This window comes from Castanea sativa, chromosome 10 (assembly GCF_040712315.1).
Source record: "Castanea sativa cultivar Marrone di Chiusa Pesio chromosome 10, ASM4071231v1".
Classification (NCBI taxonomy): Eukaryota; Viridiplantae; Streptophyta; class Magnoliopsida; order Fagales; family Fagaceae; genus Castanea; species Castanea sativa.
In genome coordinates this window covers 3202782-3224990 of record NC_134022.1, presented here as the reverse complement: position 1 = coordinate 3224990, position 22209 = coordinate 3202782, and the positions used below count along the sequence as shown (strand labels likewise).

At 33.8% G+C, this 22209-nt stretch overlaps 3 protein-coding genes across 4 annotated transcripts; 2 read left to right on the top strand and 1 right to left on the bottom strand.

Moving 5' to 3' along the window:
- Window positions 1-3932: 3932 nt before the first annotated feature.
- LOC142613513 (F-box/LRR-repeat protein At3g48880-like) lies at window positions 3933-5132 on the top strand. The gene is made up of 2 exons (XM_075785888.1): window positions 3933-4291; window positions 4562-5132. The coding sequence occupies exons 1-2, from the start codon at window positions 3933-3935 to the stop codon at window positions 5130-5132; spliced, it is 930 nt and encodes a 309-aa protein (XP_075642003.1).
- Window positions 5133-10431: 5299 nt separating this feature from the next.
- Window positions 10432-13550, bottom strand: LOC142613030 (pentatricopeptide repeat-containing protein At1g71420). Its single transcript, XM_075785208.1, has one exon. The coding sequence runs from the start codon at window positions 13544-13546 to the stop codon at window positions 11255-11257; it is 2292 nt and encodes a 763-aa protein (XP_075641323.1). The 5' UTR covers window positions 13547-13550; the 3' UTR covers window positions 10432-11254.
- A 1398-nt stretch (window positions 13551-14948) lies between these two features.
- On the top strand, window positions 14949-21774 carry LOC142612541 (alkylated DNA repair protein ALKBH8 homolog). 2 transcript variants are annotated; one of them, XM_075784622.1, is made up of 8 exons: window positions 14949-14997; window positions 15344-15777; window positions 16471-16572; window positions 16793-16879; window positions 17913-18015; window positions 18354-18538; window positions 19293-19358; window positions 21361-21774. In XM_075784622.1, the coding sequence occupies exons 2-8, from the start codon at window positions 15469-15471 to the stop codon at window positions 21415-21417; spliced, it is 909 nt and encodes a 302-aa protein (XP_075640737.1). In that variant the 5' UTR covers window positions 14949-14997; window positions 15344-15468; the 3' UTR covers window positions 21418-21774. The 2 variants fall into 2 exon arrangements, with proteins under 2 accessions (XP_075640737.1, XP_075640736.1); XM_075784621.1 differs by having other exon boundaries at window positions 17913-18038; window positions 18263-18538.
- Window positions 21775-22209: the final 435 nt, after the last annotated feature.

Below are 22209 nucleotides of genomic sequence, written 5' to 3'. Positions count from 1 at the left end.
CCATGCAACACGATACTCGAGCTTACCAAACTCGAGTTCTTTGTAAATACAAAACTTGATCGTAATGCTCGTATTTTTTTCTTCTATGGTACTTGAGCTTATGAAGCTCAAGTTCTTTGTAATATGGAACTCGAGTTCTTTATAGTTTTTTTTTTCATAATCAACAAAGAAACATAAACATAAAAATAAGTAATTTTTTTTATTTGAACGCACAAACATATGTTTTTATTTATTTAAATAGAAGCATTATAAAATATAAAAAAATTAATTTCAAAATTTTAATTTTTAGGCCACTCATACCCCTTGTTTATTCATTTTTAACACACTCATCAATTTCTAACTTCTCGGAAGCGTTATGGTCAAATTGGTTAAAATATTGGGAGTTACAATGAGAAATTAGAATAACACGTAAAAAAAAAATCTCACTCCATTTTTAGCCATGGACACACCGAAAGAAGTTTAAGCTACATATTGTTACTTTATCAATCTTGTTCTTGATTCCTATATGGTCAAATGATTGATAAATATTGCAGAAAGAGTGGACCACTCGGATATAAAGAAGAACTTACATATTACCACGTCTGGATATGTAAGTTCTCGACGTGATAAGTTTTTCTTTATATCCGAGTGGCTCACTCTTTTTGTAATATTTATCAATCGTTTGACCAAACAGTAATTCAAAATAGGATTGATAAAGTATTAAAGTAACAATATGTAGCTTAAACTTCTTTCAGTGTGCCCATGGCTAAAAATGGAGTGAGATTTTTCTTTTACATGTTGTTCTAATTTCTCATTTTAACCCCCAATATTTTAACCAATTTGACCACAATGCTTCCGAGAAGTTAGAAATTGATGAGTGCGTTAAAAATAAATAAACAAGGGGTATGAGTGGCCTAAAAATTAATATTTTGAAATTAAAATTTCTATATTTTACAATGCTTCTATTTAAATAAATAAAAACATATGTTTGTGCGTTCAAATGAAAAAAAAATTACTTATTTTTATGTTTATGTTATTTGTTGATTATTGTAAAAAAAAAAAGTATAAGGAACTCAAGTTTGCCAAACTCGAGTTCCATATTACAAGGAATTTGAACTTGGTAAGCTCAAGTATTGTGTTGCATGGAACTCGAGTTTACCAAGCTCGAGTTCCATGTGACATTTTTTCAATAAAAAAATCCACGTCAGCACAATTTTTTTTTTTTTTATGAAACTCGAGTGTTTAAAACTCGATTTACACAGCAAACTCGAGTTTCATGAACTTAAGTTTTAAAAAATCAGTATATTGCTACTTATTTTGCAAATAGTAGTTTGTTGCTAATAATTTCCGTGAAAAGTGGTAAATGGCCGATTTGGCCAAACTTATTGTTGTGATATTAAATTCATGTTCATATTACATATCTCAATTTCCAATGCTTTATAAAGAAAAATAAATTTGAATTTGTTATTTTTGTGAGTGAAGAAAATTTAAAATTTGAGGTTGGTCCTTCGTTACAATTATGGTAAGAAACTAATAACCTAGTTTAGACGGGTGAAATTGACACATCAACATTGATTAATCTCTTTGTGCCACGTTTGCGTTACCTTATAAGGCATGGTCCATGCAGTAAATTGCCCTACAATACTTCCTTTAAATGTCAAGACTAGCCACCAATGTCTTACATGTCTCATTCTCGTTGGTCTCACTTCATGTCACTGCACTAGTCTCACTGCATCGAGTTGAAATCTAAGTAAGAGCATGAGTTGTAACCTTAAGTTACAAAGAAAATTTGGTAATTTTCAAGGCTTGCATCTGTATAAATCCAACCTGTCTGATTTCTCTCTGTCTTCAAAAATTAAGAGAGAAAGAAAAGATCCAAACAGCACCTTCAATTAAAGGTAAGCCAATTGCTTCACAAAGATACCATTTTTGTTCTTCTTTTGTTTCCTTCATTTTCTAATGTGTGTTAGGATTTTCTCAAACTAGACAAATTTCCTCTTCTTGCATGTTATGAGAAGTATTGAGGTCAACGTCACTATAAAATAGCTCAAAGTTTAATGACAAGAAAATAATCCATCAAATTATTTTCTTATCTTAATCTGACTCTAGGAGAGTTCAAGCTTGAAGTGTCTAAATGTATGGTGTCTGGAAAGGAAAATAAGTTTACAAAATTATCAAAATATGACAAAACCCATTTGTGGTGCCTTAGGTAACATATGAGGGGTTTGATTTTCCATCTTTGTGAGCAATACATTTATATTCTACTTATTTATGTTGATTTTGAAGTCTTCAATTGGGTTAATGAGGTGGCTAAAAGGTATTCTTTTTGGTGAATATTGCGTTTAAGAGACTTGATTATAATCTACAGTTCTCTCTCTCCTGTATAAAAAAAAAAAAAATTTAAAAGTTCTCTCTCTCCCTCTTTTATTTTCCTAAAAAATTCCCTGATATAAATTTTTTCTGGCGTGATAATTTGTGGTGAAGTTTTTTCACTAAGAATCAACAGGAAAGCTAAATAAAATTAAATAAATAAATTTTTTAGAATTTGCGTTACATGTAAGCTAGAAGAATCATAATATATCGTAAAAACATAAATTAGTTCATCAAGAAATTCAAATGTGTGAGGATTGAAAATCAAAGATGAGTTCTTTTCGAATCAAACTATGAAAAAGTCAGTAATAAATTCAAGTTGTTTGAGACATTTCCTTTGATTCTAAGAATATCATTTGTTGTTATGAGTAAAAGTTTAAACTTTTTCCCCCTTAATGTCCAAACTGAAACAATAAAATATACTACTGAAACGTACATCTTAATTTACTTCTTAAATATGAGTGACTCCCATCGATCTTTATGATTTTTATAGGAGATCTCATTCATATTTGTAGATTTCATTGATTTTGAAATATGAAGGCTTTTTTTATTGAATCCTTGAAACATTGTTGAAAAGTTTTTTTTTATTTTTTTATTACATCCTTGAAATATTGTTGTAAAGATATTTTTTGAACAACTAAAGGAATGCGTTAAAATAAAAAAATTTAGGCAAATCTTTTAATAATTTAGGATAATTCTACGATACAACTTTGTTTTTTACATGTTCATAGGATATTGCTTCATTAAATATGTAAGATAATTTGATGAACGGTTACGATTAAGTAGATATAGTACACAAAATGATTAAGTGTATAGTGTAAAACGAATCTTAACCATTTGAAATTCATATGACAATTTGTAATTTATATGGTAGTTAGTTTTCTGGTAACGAGTTGTCTAGAGAATCTTGAGTATTTAATTAATCTCTAGGCTTGTACGGACGCTATTTATTGTTAATGAAATCCAACTCTTCTAACGTGTCTATATAGAACTTTCTCAAAGATTTTAGGGTAATCTCTAAAAATTTATGCAATTGCTTATACGTGGCGTTTATATTCTAATATTCTTGTTCTCATGTTGTTTTTGCAATGACCTTAATATTTTATTGAGATCTCAAAATTTTCATTGCAAGAGAATTTTAAATTTTCTAAGAATGGGTTCCCTTTCTAGCATAAGTAGCTTTTTTTTTTTTTTTTTTTTTGGAGAAAATCTTTCATAAGTAACCTAATCATTTCACGATATCCTTTTGGTTTGTAATTGCAAATGTATGCAAATTTGTTGCCTGGCTAGTTTGCTTAAGTGGATTTGAAACTTTTGAGAGTAATGACTGTAGGATAGTGATCTATTATCTCCTTAAGTGTTACAATGATTTGTGTGGTTTAAATTTCTTTATATCTATAATGTAATGAGAAGTTTCAACTTGCAAAAGAGGCTAGAAAGTTGACCTTAAAATTCCAATCTTGAATGCACTTTTAGTTTACACAAGTAGAAATTGGACCTAAAAAACATATATCCTTGAGATAGATTTGTTGCTTACCATGTTTTTATTTACTTATGTTGAAGGGAAAATCTATTTTGAACAAATGAGGAATGAAAGTTCAAGTGATCACAGCTGGAACAACATGGACAATGATGTACTTGTTAAGATATTCATGACTCTTAATGTTATGGATTTGATTACTGGCGTCTCTCAAGTGTGCAGCTCATGGCGCTCAGCTTGTTGTGAGCCTGTCTTGTGGAAGAAACTTGACTTACGTATGTTGAAGCCTAGCTTCGTTTGTTATCCCCCAAAACCATATCCTTGGTCTAACCGCCTTTCAACTAAGATACTAATGTCAGTCTTGAAGAGGTCTTTAAATCTCAGTCGTGGAAATGTGACTTTCTTGATTTTCAACTTCTTTGAATGCATAAGAGATGAGCATTTGATCTTTACAGCCAAAAGGTACCAAGTTTTTATTCCCTAATTTACTAGTATATTCAAATCAAAATAAAGAATCTATTATGGTTGACCGAAAAAAATAGTTTTTTGCACTATTTAGTTTATTTTTGCTACTTTTCAGCTTATTTTTTATACTATTCATAGATCCCACGGTAATATTTCAACTAGTTTTTAGTTTTATCTACAATATTTTCAACAAATAAATTTTAGTTTCACCTAAATAAACTGTTACCAAATGGATATATACTAAAATTGAGACACTATTATATGCAGGACCCGTAACCTAAAACGACTCGTACTACCTGCAACTTGGCATCAAATAACAATTGGTGGAACAGAAGAAGCTTTCAAAATGTGGGAAGGGCTTGAATCTTTGACTATTCCTTGGTTTTGCAGTCGTATGGAACACATGGAGGTGATTGGTACATACTGCAAAAACTTATTTGAACTTAAAATTGATTGCCAGTTTGACCTAAACTTAGCTTGTGCCCTAACTAAAAAATTTCGAAAGCTTAAGGTGGTAAGTCTCCGATGCAAAACAGTGCACAACGAAGCTTTGATCCATATATTGGACAACCCGGAAAATTTGGAGGTGTTGAATATCTCTCACTGCCTCTTTATACAATTTGAAAAAGGCTCCCAAACCTCCTTCACACTATCCCATGAACCTGTTCAGTCAATCATTGAAAAGGGGTCAGGGCTTAAACAGTTTCTTACTTGTCAGACAAAGTCCTGTGATACGTGTAAAAGTACACCTTCGGTTGAAGGAGTCTCGCGGTCGATGTGGTATGAACTTGAACAGAGATATTGGCGAGAGGATGAGGTGAGTTCTCTTGCACATTGACCGGCAATTGGTAACTTTGTTCGGGCATGAAGCTAGTTTGATTTGTGAGCACCATGAGGATATGTTATCAATAAGTGAACCTCCATGAAAATTTTCTTTTTTCTTGTTGCTACTATAGTTTCCAATAAATTTGGAATTTTATTTTGTAAAGATTTTCTCATATTTCTATAGAAACTTAATATATATTTGTGTGATTATACATGCATTGAGGAATTCATGTTGGACAGAACGAGGAGAAAACTTAATACATGATATTACACAACCACATTCAATATATCTTCTTCCTAAATGGCATCAGTTGCTATATTGAAAACTGTTCTCCTCCATATGTAACATTCAATAGATTCAATCTTGTTTTTCTCTTTAGCCATCCAAGAAGATTTGGGAGGATTTCTTTGGCCACCAACACGCTGAATATGTTTCATCTTTTGATAGCAAAAGTGGGCACAGTAGTTTTCAAGGGACTCCACATCACCAAAAATCATCATTGCTACCATTCTAGGACTATCTGTCCTCCTGGTGACAGGTTTGTGGCATGGAAGTAGTGCTTAGCTGCATGCTTTGTTGCACTCATTGTAATGGCTAGGTATCTCAGCAAATATGGCAAAGTCGCCTTCTGTTCAGCATTTTCGATCTTTGAGTTTTAATGTTATGGAACAAATCTTTAAGATGTTCTTGGACTTAATTAGAGATTTCGGTTATGAATGTAGGCATGTCATCCGTGAAGCATTCAGATAATTAAAGACTTAAGAGGATTTGAAGTTATAGAAGGTTTCTATAATAAGTTAATCTACTGGTTTTATAGAGTATAGGTAAAAGTTTGACGCTATATTGTAAAAACCTATCTCGGTTGTAGTTACTTTTTGGGGAAGGTTTCCCCCATTGTGGTTTTTCCCTTAGATAGTTTTCATTAGGTTTTTCAGTTTGCCATGATATCATTATCTTTTATCTACAATGGATTGAATTGCAATTGGTGACGCCTTATGTCATTTATGCTTATATTTTTTTTCAATGATAGAAGTTTTCACTTCCATCTCACTTTGTATTGCAGTGGCCAGTGGGAGCCAAATGATTAATTGCTAGTGACAAGGGAGTGAAAAAGTATGTGGTTTATTCGATGCATGTAAGATCACTAAATATAATGTAACCTCGAGAGAGAGAGTAAAATAATAACTTTCATTTCAGGAGATGCAATTCAAATCTATTGTACTAGTAGTTGTTGAGGATGATATCATGAGATTCACTTAACATTATGAGAGAGAGAGAGAGAGAGAGAGAGAGAGAGTATTAAAGGTATGTTTGTAAATATAGTAACCAAAAAACCCTTAACCAATATTAGTCTCGTCCAAAATCTATTATTCACATTTTTTTTTATAGTTCAATAGATACAACAATAGGAGAATAGGAGAAGAGGGTTTGAACCCTGAATATCTTTGTTAGAAAAGAGATGTTATTCACCCAATTGAATCCTACTATCAGAGTTGAATTTAATGGAAATTTTAATATTGAAACATTGTACTCACCTTTCTGCCCCTAGGAATCATGCATGTCACATTACTTATTAGAGTCTGTCTGTATGAATTTATTTTAATTAACTTATTTTATTTAAAATAAATTTGAGATTTTAAGTTAAAACAATTAACTCTTAAATAAGATATAAGAGCATGTTGAACACTTGGACACCAAGACAAGAAGCAAGTGCATGTTGAACACTTGGACACCGAGAAAAGAAGCAAATGAAATCTGTTGAAAGGTAGCAAAGATAAGAAGCAAGTGCATGTCGAACACTTGGACACCAAGAAAAGAAGCAAAAAATGAAATCTGTTGAAAGGTGGTAATAATGTCCAAAAAGAGAAAGGGAAAAAATGGTTGATTTTGTCAAATGAATTGTACTTTTTTGACAAAAAATTAACTGTACCTTAAAGTCTGTATTTGTTCAAATCTGCAGTAAATCCAAAAATCTCACAATCTTATGTTATTACCCGAATATCATATGCCAAAAAAGATGATTCATAACCCCTCATTTTGAATAAACCTATATTCAAAATTGCCAAATTAGACCACCGCACACATTTGGTGTGATGGTCATTCACAAGTATAAATGCTTGTAGGGTGTAAAGAGGTAAAGGTTGGGGTTCAAATCTCCAAGAGAGAGCTTTACACATATATACACTTAAATTATTCTAAAGTATAATTTCTATCTTGTAAAAAAAAATTAAAAAAAAAAAAAACCTAATTGAACCCTAAGAGCCCTAGAAAGTAGAAACACTACTGTACCCATTAAAATATAGAAACTAATAATTCTAAAGTAACAACAACAATAAAGTGGCCATTCATTGCAATTTTGGTAAGAAAGTAGAAACACTGTTGTACCCACTAAAATATAGAAACTAATAATTCTAAAGTAACAACAACAACAATAAAGTGGCCATTAATTGCAATTTTGGTAAGAAAGTGATAATCAAAGTTTTGCCAAGTGGTCAGATACCCTATATATATATATATATATAGCTCAGTGGCATAATATGCTATAATCAATTAGGAAAATTAGAGTTGGAATCCTTCTTCCCCAAATGATGTAACTATTAAATTATTGCAGAAAAAAAAGAATCAAATTATAAAAAATAAAAATAAAAAGTTTGGTCACTTTGTGCCACATCATAGAAAAAAGAAGTTACTAACATCGTCTCAGCCAAAATAGAAATTAGAGCGCTCTACTACATTTACCTTAAATAACAAAATGAAGTAGCATCACACGTCTCATTCTTGGTCTTACTTCATCTAACCATGTTGGTCTCACTACATGGAATTAAAGTCCCACTTGGACTTGGAGACCCTGAGTTGTTTTCAAGCATTATGAATGGAAAGGAGAACTTGGTAATTTCAATTTATGTTTCTCTATAAATTAACTGATCTCATCTCTCTTATATATACTTCAAAATCTAAGAGAAAAAAAAAGATATCCCAACAATACCTTTGCTTTAGGTTTCGTTTGGTTAGAAGGATGGAAAAGTCAAGGGATAGAAAATAGCTTGATAGAGGGTGGAAAAGTTAGGAGATAGAAAAAAAAATATTAGTTTTCCCCCACTTCTGTTTGGTTGAGAGAATGGAAAATGGTAAGGATGTAGCCATGTACTTTTATCTTAGATTTTATCTAGAACCATTGCCATGTAACTTCCTAGTACAATGTATACTCATTTTCAAACCAATAAAGAAATGTTTATGGTTTTGTTACTTTTTCTTTATAATAAAATAAGTGGCAATTCCATATAAGACACTTCATCTAGGGTGAAGGTACAAGTTGAACCACCGTTTTGAAATGCACTAATACGACTCTAACCATTTGCATCGGTTTGGCCTGACTTCAATTAAATGGACTAAGGGTGCAGTCTCTCTCTCTCTCTCTCTCTCTCTCTCTCTCTCTCTCTCTCTCTCTCTCTCTCTCTCTCTCTCTCTCTATATATATATATATATATTATGGTCTAAAGACTGAGTGATTTTTTTTTTTTTAATGAGAAAGACTGAGTGATTTAAGCTTTGGCACAAAATAATAGCAAATGCCTAATCTTGGTCAAAGGTACATAATTTCAAGTTGGAAGAATTTCTTGCAACGGGTTTGATTGGTTCAAAGTGTTGGATTTGGGTCTAAAGTGGTTTAAGTCCAGTGGAGTAATACTTAGGATACAACTTTGTACATAACTTTGTACCACAACTCGCCAATAATATTTTGTTACATGGCGAGAGTCAATGTTTCAACTTTATAAAGCCAAACAAACATAGACCCACCATCCAATTGAATTCCTCACACATTCACAGATCTCTATAAGTCCCGTTAAACAAACCCAACATCCCTGAAAAAGCAACAGTTTTTCCATATAGGTACCTTATATTTAAATCTCAAATTCATATTAGAGGAAGATTAGGCCAAGATCTAAGCTTGAATTACACAACCCATTACCAAACATCTATAATGAAAACCAATAAACCAGCTTCAACAGATAGATCCGGCAATAAATCATGAAGTGGGTCTCTTTGGAAACAAGCTTAGGCTACAAAAATCATAAAAAATAAAAATTGGGTAGATAACAAGTTTAAGCTCAAAAAAAATAAAATAAAAAACCGCAAAAACAAGAGGTGGATCTTGCTCGAAAAAAAACAAATGGAAAAAATCTGAATCCCTCCACTTGTATTTCCTAGTCGTATTCTAATAAGGGTTCCCCCTAAGCAGGATCCCTCTTAAACATGCATAATATTTTTAAGTAAAGAATTAAGCAAATGACACAAAGGCTCACACATAACATACATTAGGGTGGGTGTTCTATTTCTATGGTTCATCCTAGTAATATGTTTTTATTATTCACAGTCTACCCTAAGCATGTATTATTCAAGAATTGAAAAGAAGGAAGAAATGTATCTCGGACCAGCATCTATGCATATTAAGATGAAATAGAAAGAAGCAATAAATTAGAAATCTAGGGTGTGTATGCACACCTTCCAAACATTGGAAAATGTTTGGAAAATAAGAAGCTTTCCCTGAGAGAAGCAGAGCAAATAGAAACAATCTAAATAATTATTGCACACCTTCCATTAGATTGGAACAATTTTAGATCACACATGTTGTACTGACTGAGATGTGACCTCTTTTTTCCCCCCTTTTGTTAGAATTTTGTGTAAATATTAGTTGAGTGTATCAACTGAACATGATCCTGAGTAGCAATAAACAATTCCCTATAAACAAACATGTTCCTCTTCATTGATGATGCAATCTTCCAATATGGGGATGAAGAAGCATATTTAATGACATTAACAAAGAGAATCCATCACACACACACATACATGAACAAATCAGGAATTTTGTGCAATTCTACCTTCCAGTGACACAAATAAAGATTATTTATGTGATTCACACACAAAAATCAGCAGTCTAATTCTATGCAAACAAAATATAAATCTCTATGTTCAACTTGTTCTTAAATGAAAACAGAAAATTATAAACCATAATCCATAAGTTTCTTAATTGAGACCCAGATAAAGGAATGATCCTTCAGTTACAGGAGCCTAAATATAGACCAAATGAAAAATCAGACCAAAATCATTCAATGCAACACATTTGTTTTCAAAGACCAGCAAATGAAATTTTTACAGGATTCTCAACCCGACCAAAATAATAATAATAAATGTTTACCTAAAGAGAAAAAAAGAGCCTTGCATATAACACAGTAAGTAAACGTTTACAACCTTTCTTGAAGGAATCCCATTAGAAATCAATTTTAAAGGAATTTCTATATAATAATAATGATAAATAACATTTACAACTGCAAAAAGTTTAGTATGTATTTATATGAGCTTATTTTCATCAGCTTATTTAGTTTATTGTGTAAAATATACTCAAACATACCCTTCTAAAATACAATTGCAGTTCCTCTCCTTGCATCAGAAAACATACTGAATAATTAGTGCTAATTCAACAGTAGAGCCGGATCATACATTCAGCGAGCTACATCGCAGTATAATTAGGTAATCTTGAATTCTCAAGGCCCTGCAAAAGGTCCCACTCAGTCCCTCTCAAGTCTGGTTCTATGGGCAGTCAAATTATGTGGGATTTTCAATCAAGATAATAGATCAAATGTTCCATTAGAATTGAGGCATGTTACTCATTCTGTAAGAGTAAAAGTGATTTATTTATTATTGGTACCCTGAACCTCATAAATAGAATGGTCTGCTGCCACACTAAAGCACAATCTAGATGAGAGCAATACCGTACATCACAATCAACCTTCAGCAAGAACTCAGTTGTAATTTCTGCAACTACTCCAGACATAGATTGAACTCCACAAGAGTCTTACAACGGTCCAATCACTAAAAGAACCCAAGTTTATCATTTAGAAACTCAATGTGAATCTTTTCAATCCATTTCTGCTGCAATCAATGATACTGGTACTAATGCACCACATCCCATCAGAACCACATAGTTAAGCATGCTTGGGAAAGATTAGTACTAGGATGGGTGACCTCTTGGGAAGTCCTTGTGTTGCACTGTTTCTTTTACTGATCAAAAAGAAGAACCATGCAGCCAAAGACAAGTGCAAACCCCATAAATTTGAGTCAGCGATGCTAGTTTGCTACCAATAGTCATCGCAAGAGCACACCCCACCTTTAAAATGATGGAAGCGGTTTGCATCTCTTACAACAATCTCCTTTTTAAGCATATCTGATGCTAGCTTCATGAAGTTATGGCAATCCACACAAATTCGAATGTTCTTATTAATTCTTATTACTCTCCCACCATAACACAAACTTCTTTCATTCATTACGGCAAATGTCAAAGCTAGCTTCTCACTGTGACAATACAATTGCTCCTCTTTCTGCTCCTCTTCTATGTCATGCAATGCCAAGCTTGTCTCGGGTACATAACCTATCTCCTTTAACTTCCCAACAAATCCTTCAAGCTGCCTGAATATCACCTCCCTTTCTGGATGACATCGGCCTCCAGAGGCAAATTCATGTACCTGATTTCCAATCTCAACCCAGCTTAATCCAGGTTCCTTTCTCACACTAGATCCCTTCATTTCATTCCTAATTAGGCCAGCTTTATTGAAATTACCACCGGAGGAATATATGTTTGACATTTGTACATAACCTAATGAATTACCTGGCTCCAACTCTTTCAGTTTATCTGCTGCTAACTTTGCCAAACTTGTCTTACCATGCTTCCTACATGATCCAAGGAGTGTGCTCCAAACTACAGAATCAGGCTTCATCGGCATTCTATTTATAAGTTCTGCAGCCTCAAGAACTCGCCCTGATCGCCCAAGAATGTCAACCATGCAGGCATAGTGATCAAGCTGAGGAACAATACCATATTTTCCAACCATAGAGTCAAAAATTATGATTCCTTCATCCACAAGTTCAGCATGGCTGCAAGCTGAGAGGAGAGCGACAAAGGTAGTGGGATCAGGTTGGAGATTCATTTGCCAAAAGAGTTGCAATGCTTCTCTAGCTTTTCCATGCAAGGCATGCGCTTTTAGCATTGAGTTCCAAGAAACCAAATCACGAAATTCCATTTCATCAAAAACTTGCTTAGTCAAAGCAATGTTGCCACACCTAGCATAGGCATGGATCAGAGCGTTTGCAAGTACAGTGTCACCCTCAAACCCAGCTTTAATAACTTGAGAATGAACTGCCATAGCATGCCGCTCAGTCACAAGGCCTGCACAAGCTTTCAAGGCAATTGAGAAAGTATACCAATCTGGAATTAAGTCCTCTCGACGCAACTGACAGAAAAGGAAGAGAGCTTCTTCAGGGTCACGTTCTGCAAGTGCCGTAATAATGCTAGTCCATGAAACAATATCTCGATGACAAGTACTCGTCTCCATAAAAATCCTATAACAGTTACCAATATCTCCTCCAATATCAAAGTAAGACTTCACCAATGCAGTTGTTATTTCAATTTCTGAGATAAACCCAGTTTTGATAGTGAGACAATGCAACTGAAAGCAAAACTTGAGACTGCTACTCATCACATCATCAACTTGTTTATTGACATTGCTTTCACTTCCATACAAGGAAGAAATGACACTGAGAAGAGTGGCACGATCAAACCCAGTTCCCTCACGGTGCATTTGCATAAAAAGATTCATAGCTTGGGTCCCAAGCCCGCGAATTTGAAACCCTGCCACCATTGAATTCCACGAAACAAGGTTGCGAACCTGCATGGTCTTAAACAAACTCCAAGCCTCATCCTTATCAGCATTACACATACACCCAAAACTAGTACTCTTACTATACATAGTAATAAGAGCATTCGCAACGTAAACACAAGAATCCAAAGCCAGTTTCAACGCAAGCGCATGTACTTGCCGTCCACGCTCACCAAAGCAAGAACTAAGCACACTTGCCACTGCAAATTCATTCGGATAATACTCCACCAACATACTCGAAAACAAGAGAAGACACTCGTCCGATCTCCCTTGTTGCGCGTACCCGGAAATGAGAGCAGTCCAAGAAACAAGGTTTCTGTGAGGCATTTCATCGAACAGGTGGTGGGCATAGCCTACGTATCCAAATTTGCAGTACATGTTGATGAGATGGTTGGTAACGAAGAGATCAAAAGGGTTTGTGGGGTTGTGGGAAAGCATGTGATAGTGTAGAGATATGCCTTCATGGAGGCTTCTGTGGCGAGCACATGCATGGAACAGAGTCGCATAGGTTTGGTGGTTTTGGGTTTGGGTTTGGGTTTGGGTTTGGGTGTAGAATATTGAGAGCGCTTCTTGGAGGTGGCCGCGATTGGATAGCACGCGCAACTTGTTGAGAAGATTGTTGGGTTCGGTGTTATGGCTAGACGCTGTGGGAACATTGGCTATGTGTACTTGTCGGAAGGAGAAGTAGCACGCGCGTGTTGTCGGGCGTGGCATAACGAGGATCCCACAATAGTTGTATTGATTTTAAACTTAAAACTCTACTAGGTTTTGGCATCAGTTAAATAAGCTACTGATTCTGGCAGCCCAGTCCAGCCCTCTCAATTTTTTGTTAAAAGAAAATGCTGTAATTTGATAAACAAGAAAAGAGAAATTCAATTGTAGTTTTCTTATAGCAATAATGCTAACAACACAATAAAAATGTCACAATAATTTCATAAAATTCCTATATTAACATGTCAACTTGTATATGGGCTACCACAATCTTCAATTTAAATATTTTTAATAATATAGTATGCGAGTTTGAAAATATTGTGAAATTGTTATTTTTCATTGTGTCTATAACATTAGTCATCTTTATTTTTTTTAATAATATAGTATGCTAATTTAAAAATGTTGTGAAATTGTTTCAGTTTTTTGTTGTGTCTATAGCATTAGCCTTCTTTAAAGAGTTGAGTTAAATTCTACTTAAATAAATGTTTGGCCTTAAAGCTTGCGAATGTTTTTTTTTTTTTTCACACTAATTATTTTGATTCAAATACGTTTTCAAAATTTATATTTTAGCCTTCTATGTTTGGTTTCCTTTCGTATTGGTCCTGCCATCCAGTTTTATTAATAATTGGACTATTAAGTGCCCCTTCATATTTAATTATTTCATGAAAATATTATCTCAATGATATTCGTTAAGAGCCTTGTATCTAAATTGACATATGTCCATATATAAAGTGCTTAGAGGTTTAAGAAAGAAATAATTAGAGCTGCAAGGTTAACAATATGTTGCAACTATCTTTAAAAAAAAAAACTCTAAAATACTGTAAAATGCATGATTTTTGGCAGAAAAGAATAGTCTGAATTCATATACTAACTAACAGAAATAGATGGAAAAGCTAATATGAAAAATAAATAAAATATAAAGAATCAAAATAAAAATTTTGAAACATACATCCCTATTTAAGAATGTGTTTTATTTTATGTAATTTATTTGGTATGAAAAACTTTGTATTGGAATTTGGAGTCACTAATTAATTTGGCGGTCTAGTGGTCAGGAACTTGGGCCAACATAATTTTTATTATGAGTTCATTTTTTCCCTTATTTGGTACTACTTGTACCTCTATATTGCATGCACAACATTGGTCTAACTTGAAAGCAGTTAAAGTATATACAATGCCTAGTTTGAGAGCGGTTAGAATGCTACTATTATAATTTCTAAGTAAGAAAGTCACACTAATTACCCCTAATCATTCTTCTCAACCAAAAAAATAATAATAATCATTTAAAAATAAAAATAAATAAATAAAACAAAACTTTGTATTGGAGTCTTATGAGCCCGGCCCAGTTACTTTTTGCCAAAATAAAAAACCTGACGCCTCATACTATAAATACAAGAACCCCTTCTCGCTTGGAGACATTTTCTTTTCTCACAATTTCCCGCTTCACTAATCACAAAGTAAGCTCTCTTTCCGTCGATAAATTTATACGCTGTGTTCTCATCAATTGTGTGTTTGTTCGTTGCGTGAAAGTTTTGCTTCATTAACTGTTTGATAATTGGATTTACTGATTAATTTTGTTAAATACCGTATTAATTAATTATATTTTTGGATTTGCTGAATTGGGTTCATTTCATATATTGTTGATCTTTGTATAAAATTATACCTTTTAAAGATTTTTACTTTATGCGGTTACTATGTTTTTTGGATGATTAGTTAGAGAGAATTCATTGTTCTTATGGCAAAGTTGTTATCCAATTGTGCTGATTGAATGTCTTTAACAAAGTGACTTTGTAATTGGATTAGAAAAAAAGGTCGTACCCAGATCACAAAGCTCCTATTTTTGCGGGGAGAGGTGATTGGAAGGCATCATTTGTGGGTTTATTGGAGAGGCTGATTTCCAAACTAGAAGTTTAGATAAACTATCAATAATGGGGTTGCCAAGATTTGGGCGGCCGAAGGGTGTGGATATGCAAGGCAAGTTGAGTCCCAACCTTTTTGTGGCCAACTGTGGGCCGGCGGTAGGACTTTCTCATGATACCATTGCATCAGTGTTTGCTGCATTTGGGGAAGTGAATGGAGTCTTTGCAGCTGATGAGAGTGGTGCACGTGTTATTGTTTCTTATTGTGATGAGAGTTCTGCTAGAGCTGCCTTGGAAGCATTGGATGGACACCCTTGTCCTGAGCTTGGAGGCCGCACTTTGCACATTCGGTATTCAGTACTACAACCTACTGCACCGGTACTAGATGTCAAGTTCTAAATGCTTGAGCTCACACTTTCTGTAAGCTTTATATTGTTTACTTTGGTGCTTGTCATGAATTAGTAACATAATTTGTCAATTCATACTAAACTATGGTCTTAGATGTGATAGCTGATGTTTTCTCAAACCAGGCTATGTGCAAATTTGTTTGCCATGGCTTGATTGTTATTTGAATCCCTTGTTCAAATTTGACAAATAGTGAGAGCAAATTTTATTTATTATGAGCCATCTATTGTGTGCCTGATAAAAATACATATTTGAGTGGGATTTGATAAATATTTTGATTATAGAATGAGAAGTATATTGGTTCAAATGCAGTTCATATAATTCCATATTTGTACCATGCATATTATATACACATACATACATACATATATATATATATATATATTAAAGGTTCTAAATATTACTAATCAGTTCCTACTTGAATTGGTCTTTAAACCTGTATGCATTTGTTGGATGTTAGGATTTCCATTTCCAAAATTTAACAACGTGACCAGGACTCAAAGAAAAAATACTACCACATCTATTTTACAATACTTGACCTTGAGGATCAAATTAAAGAACTTTCAGAAACTGAAGAAGATATGCTCATAATTCAATGGTGCTTGTAATCTTTATTATCTAGTTGTTTTATGTCTTCTATAAATTGATAAGATCGCATGTCTTCAGGATCAGATCAATGACTCAGTTCCAGTGTCTTTGGTGGCTTCTGATTTGAACATTCCAGGGCTTTACTTAGTGCATGACTTTGTCAGCACTAAGGAAGAGGAGGTTAGGAATTATTGTCTTCTGTACTTTGCCTGTGTTTTATTTAGCCTTTTGATATTAAGTTTGTAATCCTTTGAGTTAAATGTTGCCTGAAAGTTTTCACTTTGTAATCCTTTGAGTTTAATGTTGCCTGAAAGTTTTCACTTTGTAATCCTTTGAGTTTAATGTTGCCTGAAAGTTTTCACCTTTACTATGTCCTGTATGTTATTTTCTGGTTTTTCAGGAATTGCTTGCATCCATTGATGAAAGGCCTTGGAAAAGTCTTGCCAAAAGAAGGGTTCAGCATTATGGCTATGAGTTTTGCTATGAAGTATGTCATATGATTAATAATAACCAGCCTGCTCCTGCCACTTACGCTGATACTAACAAACGCACACACAATAAGAACCAACAGTAATTTGCATTTTTATGATTATATTTGATGACCTTTCTTCAAATGCATCCCATATCCTTATGACGCCTTGCCCCAAACTTCATATTTATGTTTCTTTACTTTTTCTAGATTGTGCCACCCAAGGTGAAGGACTTATAATATATGTTTCTCAACTATCCTGAGTGTTCTGGGCTTTGTTGAAGTGACTGACATACTTGTATGCATATATCATTTTTCAGAATTTATCTATAAAACAAAAAATCATTTTTCAGAATCCAAATACTGTGGATAACTATTAAGCTTTTACGACCTTCATTAGCCCATATGTGGTAATGCTTGGTAGTTGTTGCACATGCCCGATTACATGGCTCCTTGATATCTTTCAAATATATTTTATACACGAATTATAAGAAATGTTATGTGATAGCCACTAAGGACTTAAGGAACGTATGTTGGTTTTGAAAGGCTTTTAAATTAAGGAAATCATGTTTAAATGACTGAATAATGGATAGAAGTCATTGTTGGTATGAAAATACCAGATTGATCTACATTCGAAGTCTAGCGTTTGTGGCATGGATGTATTTTCTCTGGGCATTTATGGGAAATCTCATATCTCTGGTATTTTTTACTTGGAGACCATAAATATTGGCCTTGTGCTCGTCTGAATTTTGTTTAAATGGGATAGAAGCAATTGTAAAGGCTGTACAGAATGTTGTGCAAAATTGTTTTTTTTTTCAAAATAATATTTTTATTTGGTATTCTTTTCTTGATCTCTTCTAATCGAAAGAGTATTTTTTTTTTTTTTTAACATTTCCTGTCCTTTAACTCTAAGGACTATTAACCATAAGTTTTTTTTTTTTTTTTTTAAATTTTTAAATTATGGTAGTTGTGTGAAATACTCACTTAGCATTCTGCCTTTGTCTTCTTTTTTCCTTTTTCTTTTGTTTCCCCCTCTCTTTTGGTGATACAGACGAGGAATGTCAATACAAGACAGCACTTAGGTGAACTTCCATCATTTGTTTCCCCCATTCTTGAAAAGATCTCTCTCTTTCCAGACCTTGACAACGCTGCAAGTATAGTTTTGGACCAACTGACGGTAAGTGGTAAATGTTTCTGTATGTAAACTATTTAATTTTTTAAAATAATAGTCTGTAAATTGACAATGTATATCTTGTGTTGGCTGCATTTTGTCAGTGTAGGAATGTAGCTGTTATATATTAATACTTGAGTACTATCTAGTGGCTCTAGTTTGTTTTAAGATGATTTGTACTTGCATTCTTGTTTCATATTTAAGACTGAAGATCAATGATTATGTTACAGGTTAATGAGTACCCACCTGGGGTTGGCTTGTCCCCACATATAGATACCCATTCTGCATTTGAGGGATTTATATTCAGCCTTTCATTGGCAGGGCCTTGCATAATGGAGTTCAGGAGATACACAGATGGTGATTGGCTTAATCACAATACAAAAACACAAACTCCTGAAAATGGCTCAAATTTCTTAAGGAGGGCTATTTACCTTCCCCCTCGGTCCATGCTCCTATTATCTGGGGAAGCACGTTATGCTTGGCATCATTACATTCCTCACCACAAGGTACATTATGTTATCGTTGGATCTTTCTTTTTTAATATATAAATAAATTATCATTGGATCATTAACCTGTTCTATACTGATCTAATGTTCAAAATGAACAGAAGTTACTATAAAGAAAGTGTAAATTGTAATTTGAAAAATATATGCATGCTGCATTAATCATCTGAACTATTATGCTAATTGGACGTATATACGCATACATTCTGGGAAGTTGTTGGAAGACTAGAAAAACATGCAAAAAGTATTTTATCTAGAACCTTCCAATCACAGCATTCTGTCCCTTATCCAAAGTTTTATAGGTTAGAGAGTCTAAATCCTAGGCACATTTAGGAAAGATTAATTTCAAAACTTTTCCAAGAGTCTTGTAGCTCAATGGCATAGCTTGGCCCCTTTATAAAGGAGAATCAAGGTTTGAATCCCCCTCCCCCACTTGTAAAAATTAAATTTTCAGATCAAAACTTAGTGTGATGTATGTTTTGGGTTATATTAATGGAGCAATATGTTTTAGAGCTTCTATCATAAAGTTTAATGGCTAATTATTATTTGCTTGCTTTCCATGTTGTGTTTCTTAATTTGATTGTAAATACGTGGTGAGTTCTTACATTTTTCTGGTTTCTGTTAAATCTATATGTAGTTTCTCATTTTATGATTAGCCATTAGAGTAAAAAATAATTCCCCTCTCCTCTCTCTTTACTGCGCTTTAGCGTTGTTATTCTCATCACTGAAGGCATAGGCCAACAATTTTGTTTTACAGATTGATTTGGTGAAGGACAGTGTGATCAGAAGGGGTTCAAGGAGGGTGTCTTTCACTTTTCGTAAGGTATGTGAGATTTTCATTTTTTTATTGTTCACTACTGGATGAAGTGACCTTTATGTAGCAGTAATAAATTCTATATGTGCATGGAATACACTCTATACTCTAGTATGGATAGTTAAGTTGGTCCCTCATGGTACAGATGCAGAGAACTTAGAGCCCTCTATTTCCCCCGTCTGAAAATTTTAATTGTTTGATCATCTATGCCATCTTTGTGGACTGTCTGAGAATGATATGACAGATGAATTAAAGAAAACGACCTATGTGTTCTAGTAGAAGATATAGAGTGACTGTCTTCTTCCATGACAGCATAGTCCTATATGATTCTCCGTGTCTACCCTGTTTTCTTTTCCTTGGTAAAATAAAGAACAATTTGAGAAACATTTCAAATGCAATAGAACTGTTAAAGATTGTTTCTATTTTTCTTCTTTGTTTTCTTTTTATAAATGAGCAAAGTCTTTTGTTTTATTGCATTGCAAAGATGATCAACTCAATACTGCTTTTAGGAATAAAATAGCATGTGTTAAATTACCAATGGTCCCAAAAGCTTAAGCTATTGGGATAGGGTTAAGTTAATCATTTAACCACATACTCCTAACACTTCCCCCTCACATTTGGGCTTAAACTCCCTTTTAATAGATGAGGCCCAACACGTGGGATATTGGATTTCAAATAGGAGGTAAAGTGGAGGAGATAAAGTTCGAACTTAGAACCTCCTGTTCTGATACCATGTTAAATTACTAACTGTCTCAAAAGTTTAAGCTATTGAGATATGGTAAATTTAATAATTTAACCACATACTTCTAATAACATGCATGGTAAGCACCCATAAAACTATTTGAAATACAGAAAGTTATTGCCTTTCAAAGGGAAAGTGTGGTCTATGTTGCACCACACAGTGAAATCTAGTGACTTACAGAACTATGACCACTTGTGTTTGGTCAATCTTATAAGTTAATTACAAGGAACCCGTTATTTTGCTGTTTTGTGGAGGACCTGGGAAATGGTAAATAAGTGTACCATGCTAAACTGTTCTCTGCAGATATTATGGTTTGTCTAGAAAGACTGATTATTCGTTATTGGATCTCACCCTCATTACATGCTAAAAAAGGGGGAGCATTTGTATAAGTTAACAGGATGTACAATTCAATTTAGTTTGTGCTTAGTTGAGTCTCAAATTGCTGTGTCATGACCTGAGGAAACCCTAGCCACATTTGCACTTTACTCCAAAAGACTAATCATTATTAGAGTTCTCTACAATCACTTATATATTCGGGATCAACCTAGTATAAGTATGTGCAACACAGTACACATCCACATAATATTCCAAATCCACACAACTGACAAATCCAAATTATTTGGGGTATTACAGTGTATTTTTAATTTTGCAGCACATTGAACCACAGACTGCAGCATATTGATCTTCTCTTTTTTAAATTAACAGGATATACAACCTAGGTTCACCATACATTGGATTTTGAACTGTTTGGGCCCAATAATATCATTAGTCTGGAGATGTGGTTCATTTTTTAGTTTTGACCTCTTTTTTTTTTTTTTTGTCTCTAAAACTCTTCATTTTTCAAAACTCCAAACCTAAATGTCCTGAAATGAAGGGCTCCTAATATCTTGTTTTTCCATGAAAAACAATGAATGATTGAATCAGGCTTGCATATGCAATGCTTTTTTCATAATTCAGAATTTGTTGCTTTCCCATGTAGTGGATTTCATAACTCACAGTGGGGAAAAGAATGCCTGAAAAATTAATGTGAATTGTGTACTATACCAGCTGGTCAGATTAAGGTCAATTATCAAAAAATAATGAAATTTTTTGGGACTGCTGCAAAACATACGGAAGTTATGATTTTTGTAAAATATATTCAACTTGTTCTTGGCCATACTGTGTTTATAGTTAAGTGCTTCACTAATTTGTTATGGAAGTTCGGCGCTTCTGATTTTCTTTCTTTTTCCCATTTTGTCCTGGTTTAATTCATTGCTTTTACTTTTTCAGGTTAGAGCTGATCCTTGCCCATGTGACTTTACCCAATATTGTGATTCTCAGAGATAAGAAGACTGGTTTTTGTACTGATTGAAAACACAGAGTGACCATTCAACACACTGATGTAACAATGATTATAATTGTTTGTAGGAGATGGTTAGTGAGGAACAACACAATTTTGAGGTGGACTTATATTACAAGATGATTCATTCTCTTATTTTCCAAGGAATCATACATATGGTTCCTCTTAAAGATAGAGTAGGTTCACTTGTCAAGATACTGCATTTGTATCATTTTTTATTGTCGTTAATTCATGGAATTCAGTGATTTTCTTCTATAATATATACTTTTTCTGTAAGTACATTCTTGCCCCCTGTATTGGACAATATAGAAATTTAATGAAGTGGGCTCTGGTGTTATTTTGATGTTGTTCCGCCTGGTAAGTTGTCGGTAGACACATTTAGTTCCTCTGGAACGTACATACTTTTTCTGATTCAGCTTCTGGCTTTTGTTGTACATGCCACATCCAACCTTATAACTTTGAGGCATTGAATTTGAAACCCTGATCATGCACTTACCTGTCAATATGACAATGTTGTGATATGTGATACTGATTTTTCTTCAATTCAAACTGACTTGAATAGAGGGCTTACCTTCTTTATGCCACCAGTATCAATACTTTTATTTTGTTAACTGCATGATTTGCATCAGATTGCTGTGGTAAAGCATAAACCAAAATGTGCTTGTGGCTTTATAGTAAGGGGACGTAAGACCTTTAGGTGTATTCTACTCACTAGTGTTTTCGAAGAAATAATGCACAGCTTTGGCCGTCTCCTACATCATCATCCCCATTGCCATATC

Excerpts from the sequence above, each read along its gene's own strand:
- LOC142613513 (XM_075785888.1), top strand. The coding sequence starts at position 3,933 with ATGAGGAATGAAAGTTCAAGTGATCACAGCTGGAACAACATGGACAAT. Across the intron at positions 4,292-4,561 it reads TTGATCTTTACAGCCAAAAG|GACCCGTAACCTAAAACGAC; the intron begins GTACCAAGTTTT and ends TATTATATGCAG.
- LOC142612541 (XM_075784621.1), top strand. The coding sequence starts at position 15,469 with ATGGGGTTGCCAAGATTTGGGCGGCCGAAGGGTGTGGATATGCAAGGC. Across the intron at positions 16,880-17,912 it reads GCTATGAGTTTTGCTATGAA|ACGAGGAATGTCAATACAAG; the intron begins GTATGTCATATG and ends TTGGTGATACAG. Across the intron at positions 19,359-21,360 it reads TGTCTTTCACTTTTCGTAAG|GTTAGAGCTGATCCTTGCCC; the intron begins GTATGTGAGATT and ends TTACTTTTTCAG.
- LOC142613030 (XM_075785208.1), bottom strand. The coding sequence starts at position 13,546 with ATGCCACGCCCGACAACACGCGCGTGCTACTTCTCCTTCCGACAAGTA.